Raw genomic sequence first — 24455 nt, forward strand, 5'->3', positions numbered from 1 at the left:
ACCTCCAAGGTCCCTTCCTTCCAACTCTGTTATTCTGTATTCTGTTTGATTCTCCCTTTTCTCCCTACAGAGGGGATGTCATGGTAACTTCTTCTCCAACTTTCTGCTGAGCTCACTTCTCCATTTCCATCAACGGCTGGACGTTGCAAAACTTCCTGGTGGTTTGGCTCTCTTCCCGCCTCCTCCTCCTCTTTTGATATCGCCGCTCCCGATGCCGTGACTTGCCATAACTTGCCCTCTAGACGGCGGTCTCAAAGAATGACAAGGCAATTTTTTTGGCTGGGCCTTATGCCAACTCTCTGGATTCTCTGTGTGGCCTTCCTGCTGGTTGGGAAGACGGAAGCGGTAGGACCTTCTGTTGGACGATGGAACGCCAAGTTCCCAGCATCCTTTTCAACAGATGGTCATCATGGACGTTCTGGAATCCAGAGCTCCACCTCAGATGTGGACGTAAGTGGCCCAAAAGTTGGAAACATGCTCCTTTCTTCTTTTGGATTCTACTGGGGCTAAGGTCAACCTACATTTAGGCAAGAAAAACCAAAATGCACAGGTACCGTATAGGTGGTACCTCGCTCAATAGTAGTAGCAGCTGTGAGAGGGATCTGTTAATCTGTTAAAATGGCAGCCGCAACAGTGCGACCGAGCCCTATGCCTCTTTACAAGCGTTGTGAGAAAGATTTGGAGCAGGGGTGGAATTCAATTTTTTTTACTACCGGTCCTGTGGGCGTGGCTTGGGGTTTTTTTGGTGTGGCTTGGTGGGCATGGCAGGGGAAGGATACTGCAGAATCCCCATTCCCTTCCCCACTCCAGGGGAAGGATACTGCAAAATCTCCATTCCCTTCCCCACTCCCGGGGGAAGGATACTGCAAAATCTCCATTCCCTCCCCACTCCAGGGGAAGGATATTGCAAAATCCCCATTCCCACCCCACTCCAGGGGAAGGATACTACAAAATCTCCATTCCCACCCCACTCCAGGGGAAGGATACTGCAAAATCCCCATTCCCACCCCACTCCTGGGGGAAGGATACTGCAAATTCCCCATTCCCTCCCCACTCCAGGGGAAGGATACTGCAAAATCTCCATTCCCACCCCACTCCAGGGGAAGGATATTGTAAAATCCCCATTCCCTCCCCACTCCAGGGGAAGGATACTGCAAAATCCCCATTCCCACCCCACTCCAGGGGAAGGATATTGCAAAATCTCCATTCCCACCCCACTCCAGGGGAAGGATACTACAAAATCCCCATTCCCACCCCGCCGGTTCTCCGAACTACTCAAAATTTCCACTACCGGTTCTCCAGAACCTGTCAGAACCTGCTGGATTTCACCCCTGGTTTGGAGCTTGAACACCCCTTTTCTAGAATATCCTGATGTGCGTCATAATTAACAGAGTTGGAAAGGGATCGTGTAGGTCACCTAGTCCGACCCCCTGCTCAAGCAGGAGACCCTACTCCATTTCTGATAGATGACAGCCCAGTCTCTTCTTGAAAGCTTCCAGGGATGAAGCTCCCACAACTTCCGAAGGCAACTTCTCTTCCATGGGTTGATGGTTCTCCCTGTCAGGAAATTCCTCCTTATTTCTAGGTTGAATCTCTCCTCAATCAGTTTCCATCCATTCTTCCTTGTCTGGCCTTCGGGTGCTTTGGATTTGTCACCTTGATCTTCTTGACTATAACCAGCTTGTTCTGGGATAATCAGGAAGTGTTTTCTTTGTCCTACAACTTGAGTAGAGCTTAGAAGCTTCAGATGGTGGAGAATCTAAGCCACCCGCTTCATAATAGGTGACATGACCTGGAAGTGATGCAACTTCTGGGAATCATTGGTGAGGAAGGATCCACATGCAGGAGAGGTCAGATGTTGGTTGGGTTTACCAGCTGACCATTATTGATGGGTCCTCCTTGAGCCTCCCTTTCATCTTTTCATGAGAGGCTTGAGAGATGAGTGGTGCGGTGGCCTAGAGGTGGAGCTCTCGCCTCCCACTCAGGAGGCTGTGAGATCAATCCTAGGTAGAGGCAGATATCTCTCTCTCTCTGGGCACAATGAGATTATATCTGCTGACTAAAACTCCGTATTGGTGACAGGAAGGGCATCCAGCCAGTAAACACTTGGCTCCATTTGGTTATCCAGACTCAACCCCGCAAGGGATTATGGGGTCATTAAAAGAAGATGAGCAAAGGATTGAGAGAGAGACTGGCTGGGACTGGAAAAAAAAGGACCAACAGAAGATCTAATGCTTTTGACTCCTAACCTTGACTTTGTTTTGCCAAGAACAAAAGACTATGTGTCACGGCTGACTACATATTAATAAAGGAGGGAAGGGTGTTTAAAAATGTAAACAATGGTGGTGTCAGACCTGCCACTCCTTAAATCTTTAAATAGAATAGAGCCAACGATTTAGTCCTTGGCTCCATTTGCTGAGAAAGATAGACTTTTATTAGAAGTGAAGTGTTTTGCAGTATTGCAAAGCCGGAACTGAGAATCGCGCGTCCAAATCCCTAAATTCTACTTTTTTGTACTTAACTGTCTCTCATTGCTCACCCCTTTATAACCAATTAGGTTTAGGCAAGATGTTTTCCTAAGATGTTTTCAGTCCAAGCGTAGTTTGGTATGCAGCTCCCTCCTTCTTCCACCTTGAGGCAGCTTCTTGAGAAAGTACAGTTTCTACTTTCTATTTCCCAAGCATTCCCCCTTCATTCCTCCTCCCCACAGTTCATGGCAGCCTGTCACCACATAACAGGGAAGCACAAGCAAGCATAAGTTGGCAGCTGACACTTGCCACTGGAAAGATTAGCAAAGACAAATCAGCTAGATGTTGGAAATGCCATCAGATACCAGGGTCATATTATCATATGTGGTGGACATGTGTAGAAGCAAAAAAATATTGGGCAAAAATTCGTATTATTCTTGTTGGGGATTTTACCAGAAACCTATAGTAAAGAAAATGTCTATTTGATTATTCATGTAATAACGGCAGCTAGAATTGTATTTGCACAAAATTGGAAAAGTGAAAAGATCTCTACAGATGAAGATGTGATTAAGAAAATATAAGAATGTGCAGAAATGAATAGATTAACACTTGCAATTAAAGGAAAGGAGGAATCTGACTATTATAGTAAAAGGGGGTTACTTTATCAATGTTAGAGAATAAATATGAAAATTAGAAATAAAAGCAGAGGAGTGAAATATCGAAAATGTATTACAAAGTAATAGATATGTTATGTATTAGCATTAATCCAAGAATAGATATAAATAATAAACATGGTTGTAAATTTTAATGGTTATTGCACAAAAAATTTGTACTCAAGACGACACACTGTTTTTTAATGAAAGATAAAATGTTTGTATTAAAAGAAAATTTAAAAAAAATTTTTTAAAAAAGGTTGGCGGCTGACAGGCAATGATGACCAGTCTGTTCTCACGGGATCTCTTCTGTCAATTCTGCTTTCTCACTTTCTGTCTCCAACTCTAGTGCAGAGAAGTGGGAAAACAGAATCGATCGGTCCGTTGTTCCTTCATCCGGCATAACCCGAACTGCAAGATGGACAGCGGTTTCCTCGACTACCTCAACGGAGTTTTCTGCATCTTCCCAGCGGCTCTGCAACCTTTGGCCATAACCCTCTATGTAAGACTCCCTGGGAGAAAGGAGACTTCTCCTATTTTTCTCCTTGGATGGTTTTTTTTCCCCCCCACTCCTTCCTGATTTTTAAAAATTGCCTCAGAAAGTTTGGGTCTTTTTAACCTGCGATTTCTGCTGCCGGTTCGGGCAAACCGGTTCGAACTGGCTGAATACCACCTCTGGTTCAAGCCCAATGGACCGCACCAGATAGGTCAATGATGGCTAACCTTTTTGCTGTTGCGTGCCAAAAGCAGGGAAAGCGCGGGGGGGTGTCATGTGCATGCGTGCCCATATCCATAATTCAGTGCCGCCCTCATGCCCTGCTGCATGCACGACCCCCCCCTGCACTCCCCCTGCTTTTGGCACACGATGACATGGTGGGCCCGGTAGGCCCGTTTTTCGCCCTCCCCAGGCTCCAGACGCTTTCTAGGAGCTCGCAGGCCCACCGATATGGCTCCGCCATAGGTTTACTATCACGGGATTAGAAGTACTGTCACTTCCAGCCATGTGATTCATATGGCTATGGACTTTGGTCTTGCTGTCTTGGAATCTTGGGAGTTGTAGTCCCAACCCATCTGGGGCAGGACATGCCTGGTTGGGAAGGTTGGGATGGTGTCTTCCTCCTCCTTCTTTCACAGCGAATGCCCTTTTCTTTGGTTTCTTATAGGTCCTCTGGCTTCTCTACCTCTTCGTTATCCTTGGAGTCACGGCTGAGAAATTGTGAGTAGGAGTAGGAATAGGAGCCTGAGTGGCATAGGAGGCTAATGCCTCCTAAAGGCAGCATTTAACATCCAGCTGCCTGCAATTACTGCAAGTTCAATTCTTACCAGGCTCAAGGTCGACTCAGCCTTCCATCCTTTCTAAGGTGGGTAAATTGAGGACCCAGTTTGTGGGGGCAATAAGCTGACTTTGTATAAATATACAAAAGTATGAAGGCTATTGCTTAAGGAGCCTTGGTAGTACAGTGGTCTAAAGCACCCTGTTATTAAGAACAGCTGCCTGCAATTACTGCAGGTTCGAATCTCCCCAGGCTCAAGGTTGACTCAGCCTTCCATCCTTTCTAAGGTAGGTAAAATGAGGACCCAGTTTGTGGGGGCAATAAGCTGACTTTGTATAAATATACAAAAGTATGAAGGCTATTGCTTAGCACATTGTAAGCTGCCCTGAGTCTCCGGAGAAGGGCGGCATATAAATCAAATTAAAAAAAAAAAAAAGTAGAAAACCCAGAACCCAGATCCCACTTTCAGAGCCATAGGTCAGAAATGGACTATCCTTCAGATAGGACCTTCTGGCACAGAAGCTGTTTTCTGCTCCCGTGTGCAAAAGATGGATTGGGGTTGAAGAATAGATATCATGCATGTTCTCCTAGGGACCTTGACAAAACACATGAGATCTGATAGACCATGCATAGAGTGTTTTCCCGAAAATAAGACCCTGTCGTATATTTTTTGGAACCCTGCAATTAGAGCTTGTCCTTATTGCCGATTGGGCTTATTATCAGGGGATGTCTTATTTTGGGGGAAACAGGGTACGTGTTTATTTATTATTATTAATTATTAATTATTTAATTAATAAATTAAATTAAATTAAATTAAATTATTAATTAAATTGTTATGCTGCCATTCCTCTACAAGGTGACTCGGGGTGACCACAAATCTGACTGCAACACAAACAAAAGAGCAGACTGAAAACTCTAAACTCCTTGGGTTTATGCTGAGTTTATCTTCAAGATCCGTTCTTGTCTGTGGAGTGAAGCCACAGACTTAAAAACGTATGAAGATAGTAGAAAACATGTCGTCTAAATCAGGGGTCAGCAACCTGCTGCTCTGGAGCCGCCTGTGGCTCTTTCACCCCTCTGCTGCGGCTCCCTGTCGCTCAAAATATGTGTCACAATCGCCAATGTGCAACGAAAAATTTCAGAAGAAAACAGCTTTTCAATAACCACAGATAAATCCAAGAAAAGAAAAGTTTCAGAAGAAAACAGAACGTTTAATTCAACTACATATGCTAGTTTTGTGGCCGCTCAAGAAATAGTCAGGCACGGGAAGGGTTTTTGTGGCTCCCGGTGTTTTCTTTTCTGTGGGAAATGAGTCCAAATGGCTCTTTGAGTGTTTAAGGTTGCAGACCTCTGGTCTAAATACATATGGAGGAATTGGGTATGTGTAGTTTCGTGAAAAGAAGGATTAGGGGTGGCATGATAGCGGTGTTCCAATATTTGAGGGGCTACCCCAAAAAAGAGGGGGTCAAACTATTCTCCAAAGCACCCAAAGACAGGACAAGAAGCAACAGATGGAAATTCATCAAGGAGTGAAGCAGCCTGGAATTAAGGAGAAGCTTCCTAACAGTGAAGACAATTAATCACTGTTTCAGTAGAATGAGTTGCATCCATATGTTATGGGTGCTCCATCCCTGGAGGTTTTTAAGAAGAGATTGGACTGCCATTTGTCTGAAATAGTATAGAGTCTCCTGCTTGAACAGAAGGATGGACTGGAGGACCTCCAAGGTCCCTTCCAACTCTGTGATTCTGCTAGTCTTTAACGGAGAAGTTGTCTGCAGGAGACAAGGCAGAGAGGGGCAAGCAATAAGAAGGGAAGTAGCATTTCAGAAATGTTTAATCATTCTCTTTCTTTTTCCTTCTCCTTCTAGTTTCTGCCCTAACTTATCGGCCATCTCCACCAAGCTGCGGCTGGCTCATAATGTGGCAGTATCCTTTTGTAAGGGCCCCCTCCCTCCTGTCCTTTGGGGATGTGGGACAAAGTGGGTGGGACAAGGAGAAGGTCCCAGAAGGACAACCCATAAAATGGGAAAGGGTGGACCACGGAGGATAAGAGTTGGGTGGAGAATTTGGGGTACGGTTAGAAGGGTCGGTGAAAATGTTGCAGCCTTCTTCCGTTGACCATGTTGAAATGGCAATGAAAAAAATCTCCGGACTGCACAGAATCTTAGCTAGAGGTTTTCACGAACCCCCAGCAGCCCACCCCTGCCAAGGTCCCTTCCAATCTTATTATTCTATATTCTAATCAGCTTTATGGCAAAGAAATCAGCTCCCTGACTTAGCTGGCCCTGGGTATATACAATCCAGCAGAATAATGGAACGAAGCCCACTCCTGAACCGATCAGCCGTGGTGGTGGATCTTTTTTCCTTAGCCCTTTTTCTCCATGGTGTCACCTTTTTGGCTTTCGGAAACGGAGCACCTGACATCTTCAGCGCGGTGGTTGCGTTCTCTGATCCCCGGACGGCTGGATTAGCCATAGGAGCTCTTTTTGGTAAGAATGACAAAGAGATTGGCTGGAATCATGCACTGTCTGAAACCAAGGTGTGTTTGAAGTCTGTGTCATGCGCAAAGAATTGGGAGTCAAGAAGATGTATTGGTCAAAGCTGAACCCAAGAATCTAGTCAACTGACTTCAATGCTAAATTGGCAAGATAAGAGATAAGAGTCAATGAAATTCAAGAGGCTTAGACATTTTGTGGAAATGTCATGAGTCTAGGCCAGTGTTTCCCAAACTTGACCCTTTGAAGATGTATGGACTTCAACTCCCAGAATTCCTCAACCAGGCATACTGGCTGGGGAATTCTGGGAGTTGAAGTCCATGCATCTTAAAATAGCCAAGTTTGGGAAACACTGGTCTAGGCTGATGACTCACTTAACTCTGCCTTCTGTTCTTCTACACTATGGTAGATTAGATAACCTACCAGTAGCTTAAAAGTTTTTCTTTATAGCAACGTTTCGACAGGCTCACAACCCTGTCATCAGCTTCTAAACTAGATAAGAGCCTGAAGATGACAGGGTTGTGAGCCTGTCGAAACGTTGCTATAAAGAAAAACTTTTAAGGTACTGGTAGGATTTTAGCTAAGGTTTTAAAGGACCTTGCAGAGTGCTCTGTAAGGATTTTTGGAAGATTTTAAGCTAAGATTTTAACCAGAATTTTAAACATTTTAACTAACTTATTTAACATGAGGTGGGAAAACACCCGAGATTTTAATTTTTTGCATATACACACCCGCGAAAACTTAAGAAGACACACACACATATATATATATATCTGAAATCGTTCTCCACTTCCATTCCTCCTTTAGACCCAGATTTCTCTTATCAGACCCTTGTCTCAGCTGAAGGTCTTCCTCCTGTCCCCAAGGCCATTCTCACATCCCATCAGAGTATATATGGCTGAGTGAAAGAAAGAGAAAAAAATGATTGGATAATAATTTGTCTGAAGTGGTGTAGGGTTTCCTGCCTGAGCGGGGGTTTGGAGTAGAAAACCTACAAGGTCCCTTCCAACTCTGTTCTGTTCTATTCTGTTCTGTTCTGTTCTATTCACCTTCTCTTTTTATTTTTTTACTAGGTGCTGGCATCTTCGTCACCACGATAGTCGCCGGGGGCATAGCCCTCATGAGGCCTTTCACTGCCGCCTCTCGTCCCTTCCTGCGGGATGCCATCTTCTACATGATCGCCGTGTTCCTGACCTTCGTGGCGCTCTATTTTGAACAAGTCACCTTGGCAGAAGCTCTGAGTAGGTATTAGGAAGCTAAGGGGGCCTTAGCATCCTACAATGCTTTTACTAGAGCTGGTTTCTTTTTTCGCTACGGAAACTCGTTAGGCAAGTTCTTTTTAATTTATTTGAAGTTGATCTAATGTACATGAAGTGGATTCATAAATTGTACACAAACTGGAGAAGGTCCGATGAGCAGAGAAGGCAACATCAGTTGCTGTGATGTTTCTCATTCACAGGTTTCCTTGGACTTTACATCTTCTATGTCTTGACTGTTGTGGTCTCAACTTGGCTTCACAAGAGGCAACGCAGGGAACGATTGGCCCCACCCAGCCATCCAGAACCAGGTGAGGAGTGGTGTATCTATAGGCCAGAGATGGAGTATGGGTGGGCTCCACAGATGATCAATACTCCAGTTCCCATGAGCTCCAAATCAACATGGCCAAAGGACAAGAAAGATGTTGAGTTGGCTTCAGCATACTTATGAGGAGTCTATCTCTTCTACAAGAAGGGTTTGTGTTTTGGATTGAGAAGGACAGGTGGCAACTTCTGGTACAAAGTGACCTGTTAGGAAATAATTAGAGGGCAGTCTTGCTTATCTGAGATGAGTGGTACGGTTGCCTAGAAGTGGAGCAATCCTAGGTAGAGGCAGATATTTCTCTCTCTCTGGGCACGTTGAGAATATCTCTGCTGAATATAACTCTGCAATGGTGACAGGAAAGGCATCCGGCCAGTAAACACTTGGCTCCATTCAGCTGCCTGGACTCCACCCTGTAAGGGATTATGAGGTTGTTAAAAAGAAAATAATGAATCTTGCCTACCTGAGATGCCAGAGCAACTTGTGCTAGACAAACTTCCTTAGATGCTCTATCATCTTGCTTTATGTTGTCACCTGAAGCTCAAGATTTGCAATATAGGAATATCATAAACGCATTTCCTCTTTGTCTCTCTCTCTCCAGAGCTTTCAACGGATTCTGAAGAAGGTGACAATGCAAACGTGAATGGGGGTAAGGCATCCTCCATTTTCTAAGCACGCAGATGGCTTAGAATTGATTTTACCTGTGTAGCCCATAACGCTCTTCCCTTCTCAAGCTACTCAAGCCGAAATTATTTCAGCTGTTGTGGCCCACTGGCGGCCAGCAGAGTCGGACAGTGAGGAGGTTGGGGTGGAATATGGACCAGTCCTGGGGGCTGGGGAAAGCTCAGATGAAGGCTCTGCATCGGAGGCAGAGAGGGAGCTAAACAGCAATGAGGCAGAGGAATAGCTGGAGCCTGTTCCCAGTGTGCACATGCGCAGGGCTGCCAGAAGACAAGAACAGCTAAGAAAGCAGGGTCGACTTGGGAGTAAAGCTACACCTTGAAGGTGATTGGCCCCTCCCCTAGGAAACAAAAGAGGAGTGAACAGGGAGTGGGCTTTTGCAGGAAACGATTCATTTGTTCCGTGACTCTGAGAGACTCTGTGCCAAGTTTTGCCTTGTACTACGGTTGGAAACAAGTTACGTGGCAGCTTGCCAAGCGAGATAAGGTCTGTGTTGATAAATATTCCTTTGAAAAACTGTTTGGAGAGGCCTTGCTGACTGTGAATGAAAGGAATTCATGTGAATGAAAGGAATTCACAGTCGTGTAAATAAAAGAGGTTTTGCCAGGACCAAGACTCTGCTTCCTGCTTTTTAAGGGAGCCTAAGTCAGAACAACAGCAAACAAAATTGAGAAGTTTCCTTGTTCTTGAGGCTCTTCAGAAAGCAGGGAATGAAGTCCCTATTCTGGTTGAAGAAGTCTACTGTGGTCCTTGCAGGTTTTTACCTGCGACTGGAATAGGACTTTATCCGTTACTCGTCAATAACTCAACCACCCTTAACCAAGTTTTCATCGTCTTCATCCAAAACAACCTTCTCGGAGATGATGGGATTCACCGGTCAACATCCTCTTTTGATCACTGATCGATACAGGTAGTCCTTGACTTACAAAAGTCCATTTAGTGACCGTTCAAAGTTACAACGGCACCGAAAAAAAGCGACTTACGACCTTTTTTCAAAGTTTGCAGCATTCCCATGGTCATGTGATCAAAATTCAGACACTTGGTGACTGACTCATATTTATGACGGTTGCTGTGTCCCAAGGTCACGTGATCAGAAGTTTTGTGAACCTCTGACAAGCAAACTCAAAGGGAAAGCCAGGGTCACTTAACAACCAGGTTACTAACTTATCGAACTGCAACCATTCACTTAACAACTGAGGCAAGAAAAGTCGTAAAATGGGACAAAACTCACTGAAGAAATGTCTCATTTAACCACAGAATTTTTGGGGCTCAATTGTGGTCATAAGTCAAGGACTACCTGTAAGTTGTTCTTGAGATGATACCACTGTCAACTCGCAAAGCATCCTTGGCCTGCTCTCGAGTTGCCATAGGCAAGGGGGATGGGAAGCCAAAGACAGATGCACATTCCAGACTTATCTCTCTCAAGGCTGTATCCCAGGGTTACCCACAGCGGTCAGAGGGGAGTGATCTCTACAACTTACGAGCCTTCAAGTTAATCATAACATTTGGCAATTGCCAGGACTTGTTCCTGCACTTTTCCTGGCAGGGACAGAAGCGCTGGTCATTTCCTTTTTAGGGTTGAAAGTGTAGGATGGATCCAAAGTCACCCAGCTGGCTTTGTGTCTAAAATGGGGCTAGAATTCCCAGGCTCCTGGGGTTCTAGCTTAGTGCCTCAATCAATACACAAGCCAACTCATCTCATTCTCATATCCACCTTTTCTCCAAGAAATGCAAGAGAGAACGACACGTCTTGATTCCCGACCGTCTTTATAGCTTCTTGTTCCTTTCGCTTGTGCAGAGGAAGAGTATCAACCGTTGTTGCCCTCGGAGGAGACCACATTCCAGATTCTGACTCAGTCCATCAACCCTCTGGATTATAGGAAGTGGAGGAGGAAACCCTGCTATTGGAAACTGCTCAAGGCGTGTAAGGTGAGAGCTACCTCTTTCTTATGTACTGTGTTTTTCCGAAAATAAGACCTATACAAAAAATAAGCCCTAGCTTGATTTTACATGTGCATCCAATATAAGCCCTACCTCCCCCAATAAGCCCTAGTTAACACCCCACCCTCTCCATTGAACCTGGTTGCACGAGGTGGGTTGAGGCGCACAGGTAAAAATCAAGCTAGGTGTTCTCACCTAGGCTTCCTTAGAAAGTAAACAGCACAAACATAGTCCCACCAAACCTCTTTAATTCAAACGGCTGTGGATTATTGTCTTATATTAATTTTTGCTCCAAAAGATGCATTAGGGCTTATTTTCTGGTTAGGTCTTATTTTGGGGGGAGGGGAAATACGGTACTAAATGCATCCATCTAGCTGACAATCTTAACTGGGGCATATTTTGGGGGTAGAGCTTATATTACAAGCATCCTGAAAAATCATGCTAGGGCTTATTTTCTGGTTGGGTCTTATTTTCGGGGAAACAAGATACATTCAACGCAACACATTAAACCATTCAATTCAACACATTCAACCCAACATATTCTTCTTCTTCTTCTTCTCATCCTTCCTAGTACCTATCTCTTCCCACTTATATGGCTAGATCCATGTTGCTTGTGTCTTTGCAACTTATATTGTTTTTATTGTTTTCTAGTATGATTTGATGGCTTATTAGTATCCTATGACTATCACTAAGTGTTTTATCTTATGATTCTTGATGAATATATTTTATTTTTTCTTTATGTACACCAAGAGCCCATGCACCAAAGACAAATTCCTTGTGTGTCCAATCACATTTGGCCAATAAAGAATTCTATTCTATTAGGACAGCGGTCCTCAACCTCAGGCCCATGGATTGACACCGGTCCACAGCATGTCCAACTAATTTTGGAGGGGGTGTTTTTGTTGCTCAAAAATGCTTCAGTTAGAACAGGGGTCGGCAACCTTAAACACTCAAAGGCCCTAACCGGAAGCCCCCCGTTCAATTCTGGAGCCAACCGGAAATTCGGTTCCCCCACCATAGAGTCTCCTCCTAGCACAGCGTCCTTTTTCCTCGACCTATCGTACCTGAAAGCCCTATCAATTGTGGACCCAACCGGCGACAGGGAGCCGCAGCAGAGGGATGAAAGAGCCACATGCGGCTCCAGAGCCACAGATTGCTGACTCCTGAGTTAGAACTTCCAAATTGTCCACCATAAAACTAAAGGAGAATTTTTGTTTTGTTTTCTTTTTCTCCTGTTTCTTCCCATCAATTTTCATTCCAGATGCAATGTTGTTTCTGCTGAGTGGACGTTTAGAGAGATTTTAAAGGCCACGCTCTTCCTGTTGAACTCGGTGAAGCACTAGACCGACAAGTTTTTATTTTATTGTCCTTGGGAGCCAAAAAGAGCTCGTGACTTTTCTTTCTCTTCCTTCTAGAAGAAACACATGAGGAATACGGGGGGTGGGGTGTGTGCCAAGAGGCACACAAAACAGTCGTTCCCCATTTGCCGATAATAAATGCAGCTCCTTCGGTTTCACACGTTTGTGGTTTCCAAGGTGTAAAGTTACAGACAGAGCCGAGACCCCTTCGCAATTCTTGTGGTGATGAAGGTGGTGACTCAATCCGAAAGATAAGGAACAGCGATGTTTTAAAAACATCAGTTTGGTCTAAGTGGTTAAGGCCTCAGGCTAAAAAAGCAAGAGAACCATGAGTTCAAATTCCACCTTGCTCTGTCGGTGACGTGGGGGATGTTTATTTATTTATTTATAGTTTCGCTTTATATGCCACCCTTCTCCGGAGACTCAGGGAGGCTTACAATGCGTTAAGCAATAGCCTTCATACTTTTGTATATACCTGCTTAGTAGGGCTTTCGGTCCCCCCCTAAGCGGTGTTCTTTTTTTATACAAAGTCAGCTTATTGCCCCCACAATCTGAGTCCTCATTTTACCTACCTCGAAAGGATGGAAGGCTGAGTCAACCTTGAGCCTGGTGAGATTTGAACTTGCAGTAATTGCAGGCAGCTGGTGCTACTTAACAGCACTTTAGCCTGCTGCGCCACCAAGGCTCCTTAATGTTCTTAGTGGTCCCTTGATTAAGGCTATTGTTTTATGTTTGATTGTCCGGGTTGGTGATTCCTTGAAAAACTGCTTGTATATAAACAGAGAGTGAACTTCACTCCCTTCCAGCACTGATGACATTACCTAGTTTGGTAATGAAATGTCTTCAAGAAAACAACCAAGCTCAGAGAGCACCACACACTCCATAGTCCTCTTCTTCCTCTTCCTCCACTCCACAACCCCATTCCTTTTTAGCACTGATGATAACGTTAGTAATATAACGTCTACAAGAAAACAACCACGCTCAAAGAGCAGCAAGGAACCAACAATCCTCCTTCTCTTTCTCTTTCTCCTCCTCCTCCTCTTTCCCTTTCCTTCTCCTCCTTTCTGCAACCCCCAATCCCTTCTAGCACTGATGATGTTACCTAGTTTGGTAATTAAATGTTGCAAAAAAAAAAACAACAACCAAGCTTAGAGAGCACCACGGACCCCTGAAAAGCTTTCAGATTTTTTTCCTTCTCACCAATGAAGCCCTCTCTAACGAATGGTTAAGGCACCAGGTTCAAAAACCAGGAGATTGGGAGTTCTAGTCCCACCTTCTGCAGAAGTACAGAACAATGTCTAATCTGGGCGAATTGCTGATAGCTTCTTCTCCCTACAGCTTCCTGTGGAATTGGTCCTTTTACTGACAGTACCTATTGTTGATCCTGACCGGGATGACCAAAACTGGAAAAGGCCGCTGAATTGTCTGCACCTGGTCACCGGCCCACTCATCTGCATTCTCGCCCTGAAATCTGGAACCTGTAAGTTTCCACCTTTCCTTTACAAACTGGGCTGTGTATTGGGAAGATGGCTGAGTGGTGCGGTGGCCTAGAGGTGGAGCTCTCGCCTTACAATTAGGAGGCTGTAAGTTCGATCCTAGGTAGAGGCAGATATTTCTCTCTCTGGGCACGTTGGGAATATATCTGCTGAATATAACTCCGCATTGGGGACAGGAAAGGCATCCGGCCAGTAAACAGTCAGCTCCATTCAGTCGCCCAAGACTCCACCCTCATTACCCGGGATTCTTTAAAAGAAGATGATGATTGGGAAGATGGAAGTGAGAAGGAGGAAGGAATCTTTCTTAATCTTGAACGCCCCTTGGTGTATAAATCGTCTCCATTTCACTTTCCAGTACTCCCAATTAGAAGGGGAACCTTACAGGTGTGAGAACTGGAAATTAGAAATCGGAATAGAAAGGAATTTTGAGCTAAGTTGGGGAATGTATGAAAGAGCCATGAAGGTTACACAGTCCAGAGATATACAAAACGAGATATACAAAAATGATCACCATGTCAGTTAATACTTAGTTGGGTATAACTTTTAGCATGAATTATGGCCTTACAACATCTTCCCATGGAGTGAACCAAGTCTTTTAGTTCTGCAGCTGTTCTCATGTGAAACCAAGATGGAATGATGGCTTCTATTAACTGGGTTTTATTGCTGGGTCGCTTCTGGCTAACCAGTTTCTTTAGTCGGCTCCATAGATTTTCCAATTGGGTGAAGGTCTGGGCTATTCCCAGGCCATTCCAGCAGTGGAATAGGATGATCTTGAAACTCCAAAAAAGAAGAAGAAGAAGAAGAAGAAGAAGAAGAAATAGTGTTATTAGCCATCAAACCTCAAAAATACAAGTCTTTTAGTTCTAATGTGAAACCAAGATTGAATGATGGCTTCTGTTAACTGGGTTTTATTAACTGGGCATGGGGAGGGCAGGGATTTTTGCTACCGGTTCTCCGAACCACCCGTCTCCATCGCTACCGGATCGGGCGATCCGGTCTGAACCGGGAGCATTTCACCCCTGAGAAGGGGGGACACGACAGCCGTCTTCCAATATCTGTGTTGCAGATGGCCTCTACAAGCTCCAGGGAGTCTTCCCAGTTTGGGGTCTCGTCGTCCTGGTAGGAGCTACGTTGGCTGCCGTTCTCTTTTGCGTCACCAGGAATGGAGAACCTCCCAGGTGCCACTTTGTGAGTCTTATGCGAGCACTTGAGATGCGGTCGGAATGCCTCTTGTGAAATTCGGTCTAGACATTCCCCCACCTTCGGCTTCTGAAATTGCCCAAACCGTTGCCCGGCTGATGTAGGAAGCAATCATACCTAGATTCCCACAAAGATGAAAGGCCAAGCCTGAGCTGATCGTAATAGGGATGTGGAAACCAGCTCTTAACTAATGGCCGGTCCATCGATTCCTTTCCCAATGAAAGCCTCCTCCAGACGTGTTGCACGTATCAAAAAATAGAAAGAACGGAAGTGGAAATGGAGAACTGATGAATGGAATAATGGAGATTTGAGAACTGGACTTCTTTTTTTATGTTCAAGGAAAATTCCTTGAAATCGCACTTGGAAGAATAGAATAGAATAGAATAGAATAGAATAGAATAGAATAGAATAGAATAGAATAGAATAGAATAGAATAGAATAGAATAGAATAGAATAGAATAGAATAGATATTGGAATATAGAATAGAATGGAATAGAATAGAGTAGAATAGAATAGAATAGATATTGGAATATAGAATAGAATGGAATGGAATGGAATAGAATAGAGTAGAGTAGAATAGAATAGAATAGAATAGAATAGAATAGAATAGAATAGAATAGAATAGAATAGAATAGAATAGAATAGATATTGGAATATAGAATTAGAATTAGAATTAGAATAGAATAGAATAGAATAGAATAGAATAGAATAGAATAGAATAGAATAGAATAGAATAGAATAGAATAGAATAGAATAACAGAGTTGGAAGGGACCTCGGAGGTCTTCTAGTCCAACCCCCTGCTTAGGCAGGAAACCCTACACCACTTCAGACAAATGTTTATCCAAAATCTTCTTAAAAACTTCCAGTGTTGGAGGCAAAATATTTGGAGCCTTTTGGTCTTAAAATAGGCTCTTTCGGTCATAAAAACAAAATTTGCTTCATTTCTCTGGGGAGAAATGAAAAATTAACAATTCTGGTTTTTTTTTGTTTTTGTTTTTTTTTTGCCTATCCATGTCAATGTCTACTTTTCAAATTCCTTTTCTGGATTTCCGTGCTAGGATGCGGAAAGCATTTTGACTGGAGGTATCTCAGATGCAAAGATCCCATTTTAAATGCAAAATGGGCACTTCTGAGCATTTTTGTCTTCAGCCCAAAATAGCTCCTCTTTTTTTTTTTTTTTTTTAGTTTGATTTATATGCCGCCCTTCTCTGGAGACTCAGGGCGGCTTATAATGCGTTAAGCAATAGCCTTCATTCTTTTGTATATTTTATACAAAGTCAGCTTATTGCCCCCACAAACTGGGTCCTCATTTCACCTACCTTAGAAAGGATGGAAGGCTGAGTCAACCTTGAGCCTTGGAGAGATTCGAACCAGCAGAAATTGCAGGCAGCTGTGTTAATAACAGGGTGCACTAAACCACTGTACTATCAAGGCTCTTTTTGAGTTCGGGATACTCCCATTCTGCTCAAAACACGCTATTTTTTTTTCCCGTCCCTGGCTCCAAATGGGATATTTGGAAGCAGTTCAGACTGAAATTTTCTGTATTCAGCAGCTGTTCCTCTCTCATCTCGTAGTCATGCTGCAGCCAAATTGCCCACTCTCTTCAAAAATGCGAATGCAACGAGAGATTGTGCAACCATCTGGTTCTATTCCAAGATTCTCAATCCAGATACGTGGACTTCAGCTCCCAGAATCCTTAGCAGTTGCCACGCTTTATCCACACATCTGGAGGATGCTTGGGTTAAGGAAAGCTGTAGGAAGCCACAATATGTGTTTTTAAGTGTATTTATTGTCAGTTAGCATGATAAACCACTGCTTCCTGTTGGCGTTGCTCCTTGCAGCTGTGGCTTAAAATGATGCATGTGTGCAGGGGCGAGAACATGATTTCTGGTGTGGGTTTCTGTTGATTTTGCTTTTATGTCTTTCCCAATCTCCAGAGGTTCGAGAAAAAAAACATCTTTCAGAGAGACTGGGCAGGAGGGAAAGGAAGGGAAGGGAAGGGAGGGAGGGAAGAAAGAAGGAAGGAAAGAGGGAAGAAGGAAGGAAAGAAAGAGAAAGAAAAGAGAAAGGGAGAGAGAGAAGGAAGGAAGGGAAAGGAAGAAAGAGAAAGGAAGAAAGAAAGAAACTAACTTAGTTGTGCTAATGGTTAAGGCATCAGACTAAAAAGAAAGAGAGAGAGAGAAAGAAAGAAGGAAGGGAAAGAAAGAAAGAAAAAAGAAAGAGAGAGAAAGAAAGAAACTAACTTAATTTCTGCTAATGGTTAAGATACCAGGCTAAAAAGAAAGAGAGAGAGGAAGAAGGGAAAGAAAGAAAGAAAGAAAAAGAGAGAGAGGGAGAGAGAAAGGAAAGGAAAGAAGAGAAAAGGGAAGGAAAGTAGAGGAAAGGAAAGGAAACAAAAGGAAAGAAGGAAAGAAGAGGAAAGGAAAGGAAAGACGAGGAAAGGAAAGAGGAAAGGAAAGGAAAAGAGAGAAGGAAAGAAGAGGAAAGGAAAGAAAGAAAAGAAAAGGAAAGGAAAGGAAAGGAAAGGAAAGGAAAGGAAAGGAAAGGAAAGGAAAAGTTTGAAATTACTTTGCTGGACTGCAAGACCGCAGGAAATACTAAAACAAAACCACGATTTAACGGGAAGGGTGAATTCATTGCTCTCTCTTCCTGCGTTTCCTTTCCTTCCCTCTGGCAACAGCTGTTTGCCTTCCTGGGATTCTTCGTCAGCGCCATGTGGATCAACGCCGCAGCCACGGAAGTGGTGAATATTCTGCAGACGCTGGGCATCATCTTCCACCTGAGCAACACCGTCTTGGGCTTAACGCTGCTCGCCTGGGGAAACAGCATCGGGGGTAAGTAGAACAAACCGTCCTATAGGCACCTCCAGCTATGATTGGGACATGGTGGCTCAGTGGCTAAGACGTTGAGCTGGTCGATCGAAAGGTTGGCGGTTCAGCGGTTCGAATCCCTGGTGCCGCCTAACGGGGTGAGCTCCCATGACTTGTCCCAGCTTCTGCCAACCTAGCAGTTCGAAAGCAGGTCAAAAATGCAAGTAGAAAAACAGGGACCACCTTTGGTGGGAAGGGAACAGCGTTCCGTGCGCCTTTGGCGTTGAGTCCTGCCGGCCACATGACCACGGAGACGTCTTCGGACAGTGCTGGCTCTTCGGCTTTGCAACGGAGATGAGCACCGCCCCCTAGTAATGTGAATGATGTAGGAATAGTACAGGATCAGCTATATGAACACTGAAGGACCCTCTTTATTCACATTATTATAAGAAAGAAATGTGCTTGTTTAGAGATTACACTAGGTCAGCTAAATTCCATTCTTGGTAATATATATCTTCTGAGAGGCCTAGCTGTCAAGGATGCAGAGACATCCATCTGAAACAAAAAGTTAATTATTATCCAAAAGCAGTCATGAATCTACGCATCAGCAAACACAGAATTGAGGAAGGTTGTTTAGCTAAGATAATCTCATGAACTAGAAAATAATGAAAGAATTTAGTAATTAGAAAGTGTCAATTATAATGCAACAAATGTATGTTAACCATATATGGAAAACTGCTGGGCTTGCAAAAGCCTTTGTCTTGGAGATGTATAAAAGCAGTTGTATCAGAGCTCTTCTTGGTTCAGAATTGCAGATACAAATCTGGTTCTGAAACTGCGCAATAAACTGTCTCTGGCTGACCCAGGAATGTTGTTTGGTCCCATCCCATTCCATAACACTAGAGTCAGGAACAATGAATTGTTGTAAATCAAGGACTGCCTCTATTCCAGAAGTGAATGCTGAGCCTGTCTTCTCTTTCTCCCAACAGACATGTTCTCCGATCTCACCATGGCCCGGCAAGGTTATCCCCGGATGGCTTTTTCAGCCTGTTTTGGGGGTATTATCTTCAGTATCCTTTTCCCAGAATTGCAGGGCTCAATTCCAAGCAAAGAGGTTGTTAAGTCCTAGTGGACAATCATTTCAATGTGAGCCAGCCGTGTGCCGCAGCGGCCAAAAAAGCCAACACAATCCTAGGCTGCATCAACAGAGGGATAGAATCAAGATCACGTGAAGTGTTAGCACCAATTTATGATCCCTTGGTAAGGCCACACTTGGAATACGGCATCCGGTTTTGGTCGCCACGATGTGAAAAAGATGTGGAGACTCTAGAAAGAGTGCAGAGAAGAGCAACAAAGAGGATTATAGGGGACTGGAGGCTAAAACATATGAAGAACGGTTGCAGGAACTGGGTTTGATGAAAAGAAGGACTAGGGGAGACATGATAGCAGTCTTCCAATATCTCAGGGGCTGCCCCAGAGAGGAGGGGCTCAACCTGTTTTCCAAAGCCAAACAAGGAAGAATGGATGGAAACTGAACAAGGAGAGATTCAACCTGGAAATAAGGAGGAATTATCCGTTAGGGAGAACCATCAACCCATGGAACAGAAGTTGCCTTCGGAAGTTGTGGGAGCTTCATCACTGGAAGCTTTCAAGAAGAGACTGGACTGCCATCTGGACTTCAAGAAGAGAAATGGTGTAGGGTCTCCTGCTTGGGCGGGGGGTTGGACTAGATGACCTACAAGGTCCCTTCCAACTCTGTTAATCTGTTAAACATCTTAGCGAATGCAAGAAGTTTCCAGATCCAACACCTTCAATTTCACTCTTTTAAGGGTTGGACTAGAAGACCTCCAAGGTCCTCTGCAACTCTGTTATTCTATTCGATTCTAATTACAGTCCTAACTCAAGGACTGCTTGAATACTCAACCTTTCGGCCCCAAATGCTGGTTTTTGCATTTTGCAGCATCCATTTCACAGCTGGAAGATCGCAGCTGTTTGAAGAGAATAATAATAAAAACGATACATTCAATTCCCAGCCCAATAATAATAATAAAGTAATAATAGATTCGACGTCCACCGAAGCTCTTTTCTAATCAGCCTCTTCCAAAACTGGTTGTTGCATGGCCAATAAAACTAGTCCAGGGGTCAGCAACCTGCGGCTCTGGAGCCGCATGTGGCTCTTTCACCCCTCTGCTGCGGCTCCCTGTCGCTCAAAATATCACTCACAGCTGCCAATGTGTGACACTTGCTGGCACACGATTTATTGAGCTTTTCAATAACCACGGATAAATCCAAGAAAAGAAAAGTTTCAGAAGAAAACAGAACGTTTAATTCAACTACAGATGCTAGTTTTTGTGGCCGCTCAAGAAATAGTCAGGCACAGGGAAGGTTTTTGTGACTCCCGGTGTTTTCTTTTCTGTGGGAAACGGGTCCAAATGGCTCTTTTCAGTGTTTAAGGTTGCAGACCCCTGAACTAGTCGAATCTTTTCTCCTGAACTCGCTCCCAGATATGCTTGTCGGCGTCGGGCTGGGCTGCCTTTTGCAAATGTCGAGCAGCAAATGGGTAGTGAGGGTATGAAACATCTGTGTCGTGTTGTGTATTTTGTTTCTTTGCTGCCTTTATTCCCTCCCGGCTCTTTCCCGAAGGGGGAAAAGCCGATGAGCGATATTTTTTCCTGCCGAAGTAGAAGGCGGAGGGTGAATTGCTGCAGCTGGCTCTAACGGAGGAGGTGCAAACTGACATATACCAATAAAAGAGAATGCATGTAGCTCAAGAGTTGAAATGAGAGGTCCTTGGTGCTCTCTGAGCTTGGTGGTTTTCTTGTAGACGTTTCATGACCCTACTAGGTAATATCATCAGTGCTAGAAGAGAGTCGGGTTTGTGGAGAGGAGGAGGAGGAAGGAGGAGGAGGAAAAGGGAAAGGACTTGGGGTCCTTGGTGCTTTCTGAGCTTGGCAGATGTTTCATTACCCTACTAGGTAACATCATCAGTGATAGAAGGGAGTGAGGTTGGCAGGGAGGAGGAGGAGGAGGAGAACTATGGGGTCCTTGGTGCTTTCTGAGCTTGGTGGTTTTTCTTGCAGACGTTTCATTACCTTAGTACAGTGATGGCTAACCTTTTTGCTGTTGCGTGCCAATAGCCAACAGCTGATGGGTTCACCATCACGGCCCTAGTAGGATGTATGTTGATTGTTTATTTAGCATCCTATGACTATCGCTAAGTGTTGTATCTTGTGATTTATGAGGAAGGTATTTTTTATGATTACTATGATCATGATTTATCACTTATAGCTTTTATGTATAGTGAGAGCTTATGCACTGGAGACAAATTCCTTGTGTGTCCAATCACACTTGGCCAATAAAAGAATTCTATTCTATTCTATTCTATTCTATTCTATTCTATTCTATTCTATTCTATTCTATTCTATTCTATTCTATTCTATTCTATTCTATTCTACTCTATTCTGCTCTGTTCTACTCTGCTCTACTCCTTATTTCTATTCTATTCTATTCTATTCTATTCTATTCTATTCTATTCTATTCTATTCTATTCTATTCTGCTCTGCTCTGTTCTACTCTACTCCTTATTTCTATTCTATTCTATTCTATTCTATTCTATTCTATTCTATTCTATTCTATTCTATTCTGCTCTGTTCTACTCTACTCTACTCCTTATTTCTATTCTATTCTATTCTATTCTATTCTATTCTATTCTATTCTATTCTATTCTATTCTTTTTCTATATTCCATTCTATTCTATTCTACTCATATTCTATATTCTATTCCATCCCATCCCATCCCATCCCATCCCATCCCAGTGTATTCTATTCTATTCTATTCTATTCTATTCTATTCTATTCTATTCTATTCTATTCTATTCTATTCTATTCTATTCTATTCTATTCTATTCTATACTATTCTACTCTATTCTGCTCTGTTCTACTCTACTCTACTCCTTATTTCTATTCTATTCTATTCTATTCTATTCTATTCTATTCTATTCTATTCTATTCTATTCTATTCTATTCTATTCTGCTCTGCTCTGCTCTGTTCTACTCTACTCCTTATTTCTATTCTATTCTATTCTATTCTATTCTATTCTATTCTATTCTATTCTGCTCTGTTCTACTCTACTCTACTCCTTATTTCTATTCTATTCTATTCTATTCTATTCTATTCTATTCTATTCTATTCTATTCTATTCTATTCTATTCTATTCTATTCTATTTTATTCTATTCTATTCTACTCTATTCTGCTCTGTTCTACTCTACTCTACTCCTTATTTCTATTCTATTCTATTCTATTCTATTCTATTCTATTCTATTCTATTCTATTCTATTCTATTCTACTCTACTCTACTCTACACTACACTACACTACACTACACTACACTACACTACACTACACTACACTACACTACTCTAATTTGCTCTTTTTCTCTTTCTTTCTTTGCAGCTCGAGTCGGATGGCCTCTTGGTATGGATTCTAGCAGGCGCCCTGGGCCTCAGCCTGGTCATTTCTTTCCTTTCGGTGCCTGCCCAGTGCTTCCATCTGGGATCAGCTTATGGCTACTGCCTCATAGCCTACTACATGGTCTTCCTAACCATCGCGCTGCTAACCGAGTTCGGGGTGATCCGAATTTCCAGCTTCTGAACGGAGCCTCTCCTCTGAAGGTCTCACCAATGTCTCCCAAGGTTGTTGGATCTGCCCTCAACCCTGTGATTTACTTGAAGATGGTGCCTTTCGGGGACAAAGACTTGCTGGGAAGGTCTCGAATAGGACTCGGTACCCAGATCGGATGCTGGCCACACGGTGGGAAGGATGATTAGAGAAAACTGGACGCCATGGCTGTGGCGCTGCGACCGACAAGCCAGCGGTTTCACATCCTTTGGATGCGATTTGGGGATTTTAGAGCCAAATTCAAGATTAGACAACCCGTGAGACATCGTTTGTCCCCACCCCACCCCCGCTCCAACCACCCCCAACAGTGTTAGCTTTTCCAAATATAGATAGCAATTTTTTTTAAAAAAAGGTATCCTTTTTAAGAAACGAGTTTCGTTAGAAGTATTTTTCGGTTCCTGAATTGAAGCTTGAATGCGTCCCTCAGGTATGTAGGGAATTTTTCATCCACTCTACTCTACTCTACTCTACCCTACTCTACTCTACTCTACCCGACCCTACCCTACCCTACCCTACCCTACTGTACCCTACCCTACTCTACTCTACTCTACTCTACTCTACTCTACTCTACCCTACCCTACCCTACCCTACCCTACCCTACCCTACTCTACTCAACTCTACTCTTACCTCTGTTCGGTAGCAGGGGTGTCTCCGTGACTCATATATATATGAGTCACCGTGTTTCCCTGAAAATAAGACCCTGCCTTATATTTTTTTGAACCCTGAAATAAGCGCTTGGCCTTATTTTCGGGGAGGTCTTATTATTTTGGGGCGCGTGGAGAAAGACGGGGCTCCTCTTGCCATCGTACCTGATTTCCAGCTCTGTCCCCTTAACCCTAACCAGAGGAAATAGCGGGGACCGGCTGTGCATGAGGTTAGATATTTTCGGGGAGGGCTTATTTTCGGGGAGAGCTTATTTTTGGGGATGTCTTATTTTCAGGGAAACACAGTATATATGAAAGATATATCTTTTATACATATATAAAAGAGCCACGGTGGCACAGTGGTTAGAATGCAGGCTACTTCTGCTGATCACCAGCTGCCAGCAGTTTGGCAGTTCGAATCTCACCAGGCTCAAGGTTGACTCAGCCTTCCATCCTTCCGGGGTGGGTAAAATGAGGACCCAGATTGTTGAGGGGGCAAGAGGCTGACTCTGTAAAGTGCTTAGAGAGGCATGTAAAAGCACTGTGAAGTGGTATATAAGTCTAAGTGCTATTGCTATTGCTCTTTTTTTTTTTTTTTTTTTTTAATTTGATTTATATGCCGCCCTTCTCCGGAGACTCAGGGCGGCTTACAGTGCGTTAAGCAATAGCCTTCATTCTTTTGTATATTTATACAAAGTCAGCTTATTGCCCCCACAAACTGGGTCCTCATTTAACCTACCTTAGAAAGGATGGAAGGCTGAGTCAACCTTGAGCCTTGGAGAGATTCGAACCAGCAGTAAATTGCAGGCAGCTGTGTTAATAACAGGGTGCTTTAAACCACTGTAGTACCAAGGCTCTTTTCTCCTTCCTTCCTTCCTTCCTTCTTTCCTTCCTTTCCTTCCTTCCTTCCTCTCCTTCCTTCCTTCCTTCCTTTCCTTCCTTCCTTCCTTCCTTCCTTTCCTCCTTCCTTCCTTTCCTTCCTTGGTGCGCAGTAGTTAGAAAGCAATATTGCAGGATAACGCTGCCAGCTGCCAGAAGTTCGATTTTCACCAGCTCAAGGTTGATTCAACCTTCCATTCTTCCGAGGACAGTAAAACGAGGACCCAGATTATTTTGGGGTGGGGCAAGAGGCTGACTCTGTAAACTGCTTAGAGAGGACTGTAAAGCACTATGAAGCGG

The 24455-nt window shown here is 43.7% G+C and overlaps 1 protein-coding gene across 1 annotated transcript; it reads left to right on the forward strand.

Annotated features, from left to right (window-relative positions):
* The first annotated feature begins 258 nt into the window (after nucleotides 1-258).
* Nucleotides 259-22605, forward strand: SLC8B1 (solute carrier family 8 member B1). Its single transcript, XM_070951092.1, has 15 exons — nucleotides 259-450; nucleotides 3471-3623; nucleotides 4285-4337; nucleotides 6264-6331; nucleotides 6765-6884; nucleotides 7964-8131; nucleotides 8350-8457; nucleotides 9070-9117; nucleotides 10948-11078; nucleotides 13787-13928; nucleotides 15011-15132; nucleotides 17826-17979; nucleotides 18945-19025; nucleotides 20460-20524; nucleotides 22408-22605. Exons 1-15 carry the CDS (start codon nucleotides 259-261, stop codon nucleotides 22603-22605), a joined length of 1803 nt encoding a protein of 600 aa, XP_070807193.1.
* Nucleotides 22606-24455: the final 1850 nt, after the last annotated feature.

This window comes from Pituophis catenifer, unplaced genomic scaffold (assembly GCF_029215685.1).
Source record: "Pituophis catenifer annectens isolate HBS135680 unplaced genomic scaffold, rPitCat1.0.hap2 SCAF_10, whole genome shotgun sequence".
In the NCBI taxonomy this organism is placed as follows: Eukaryota; Metazoa; Chordata; class Lepidosauria; order Squamata; family Colubridae; genus Pituophis; species Pituophis catenifer.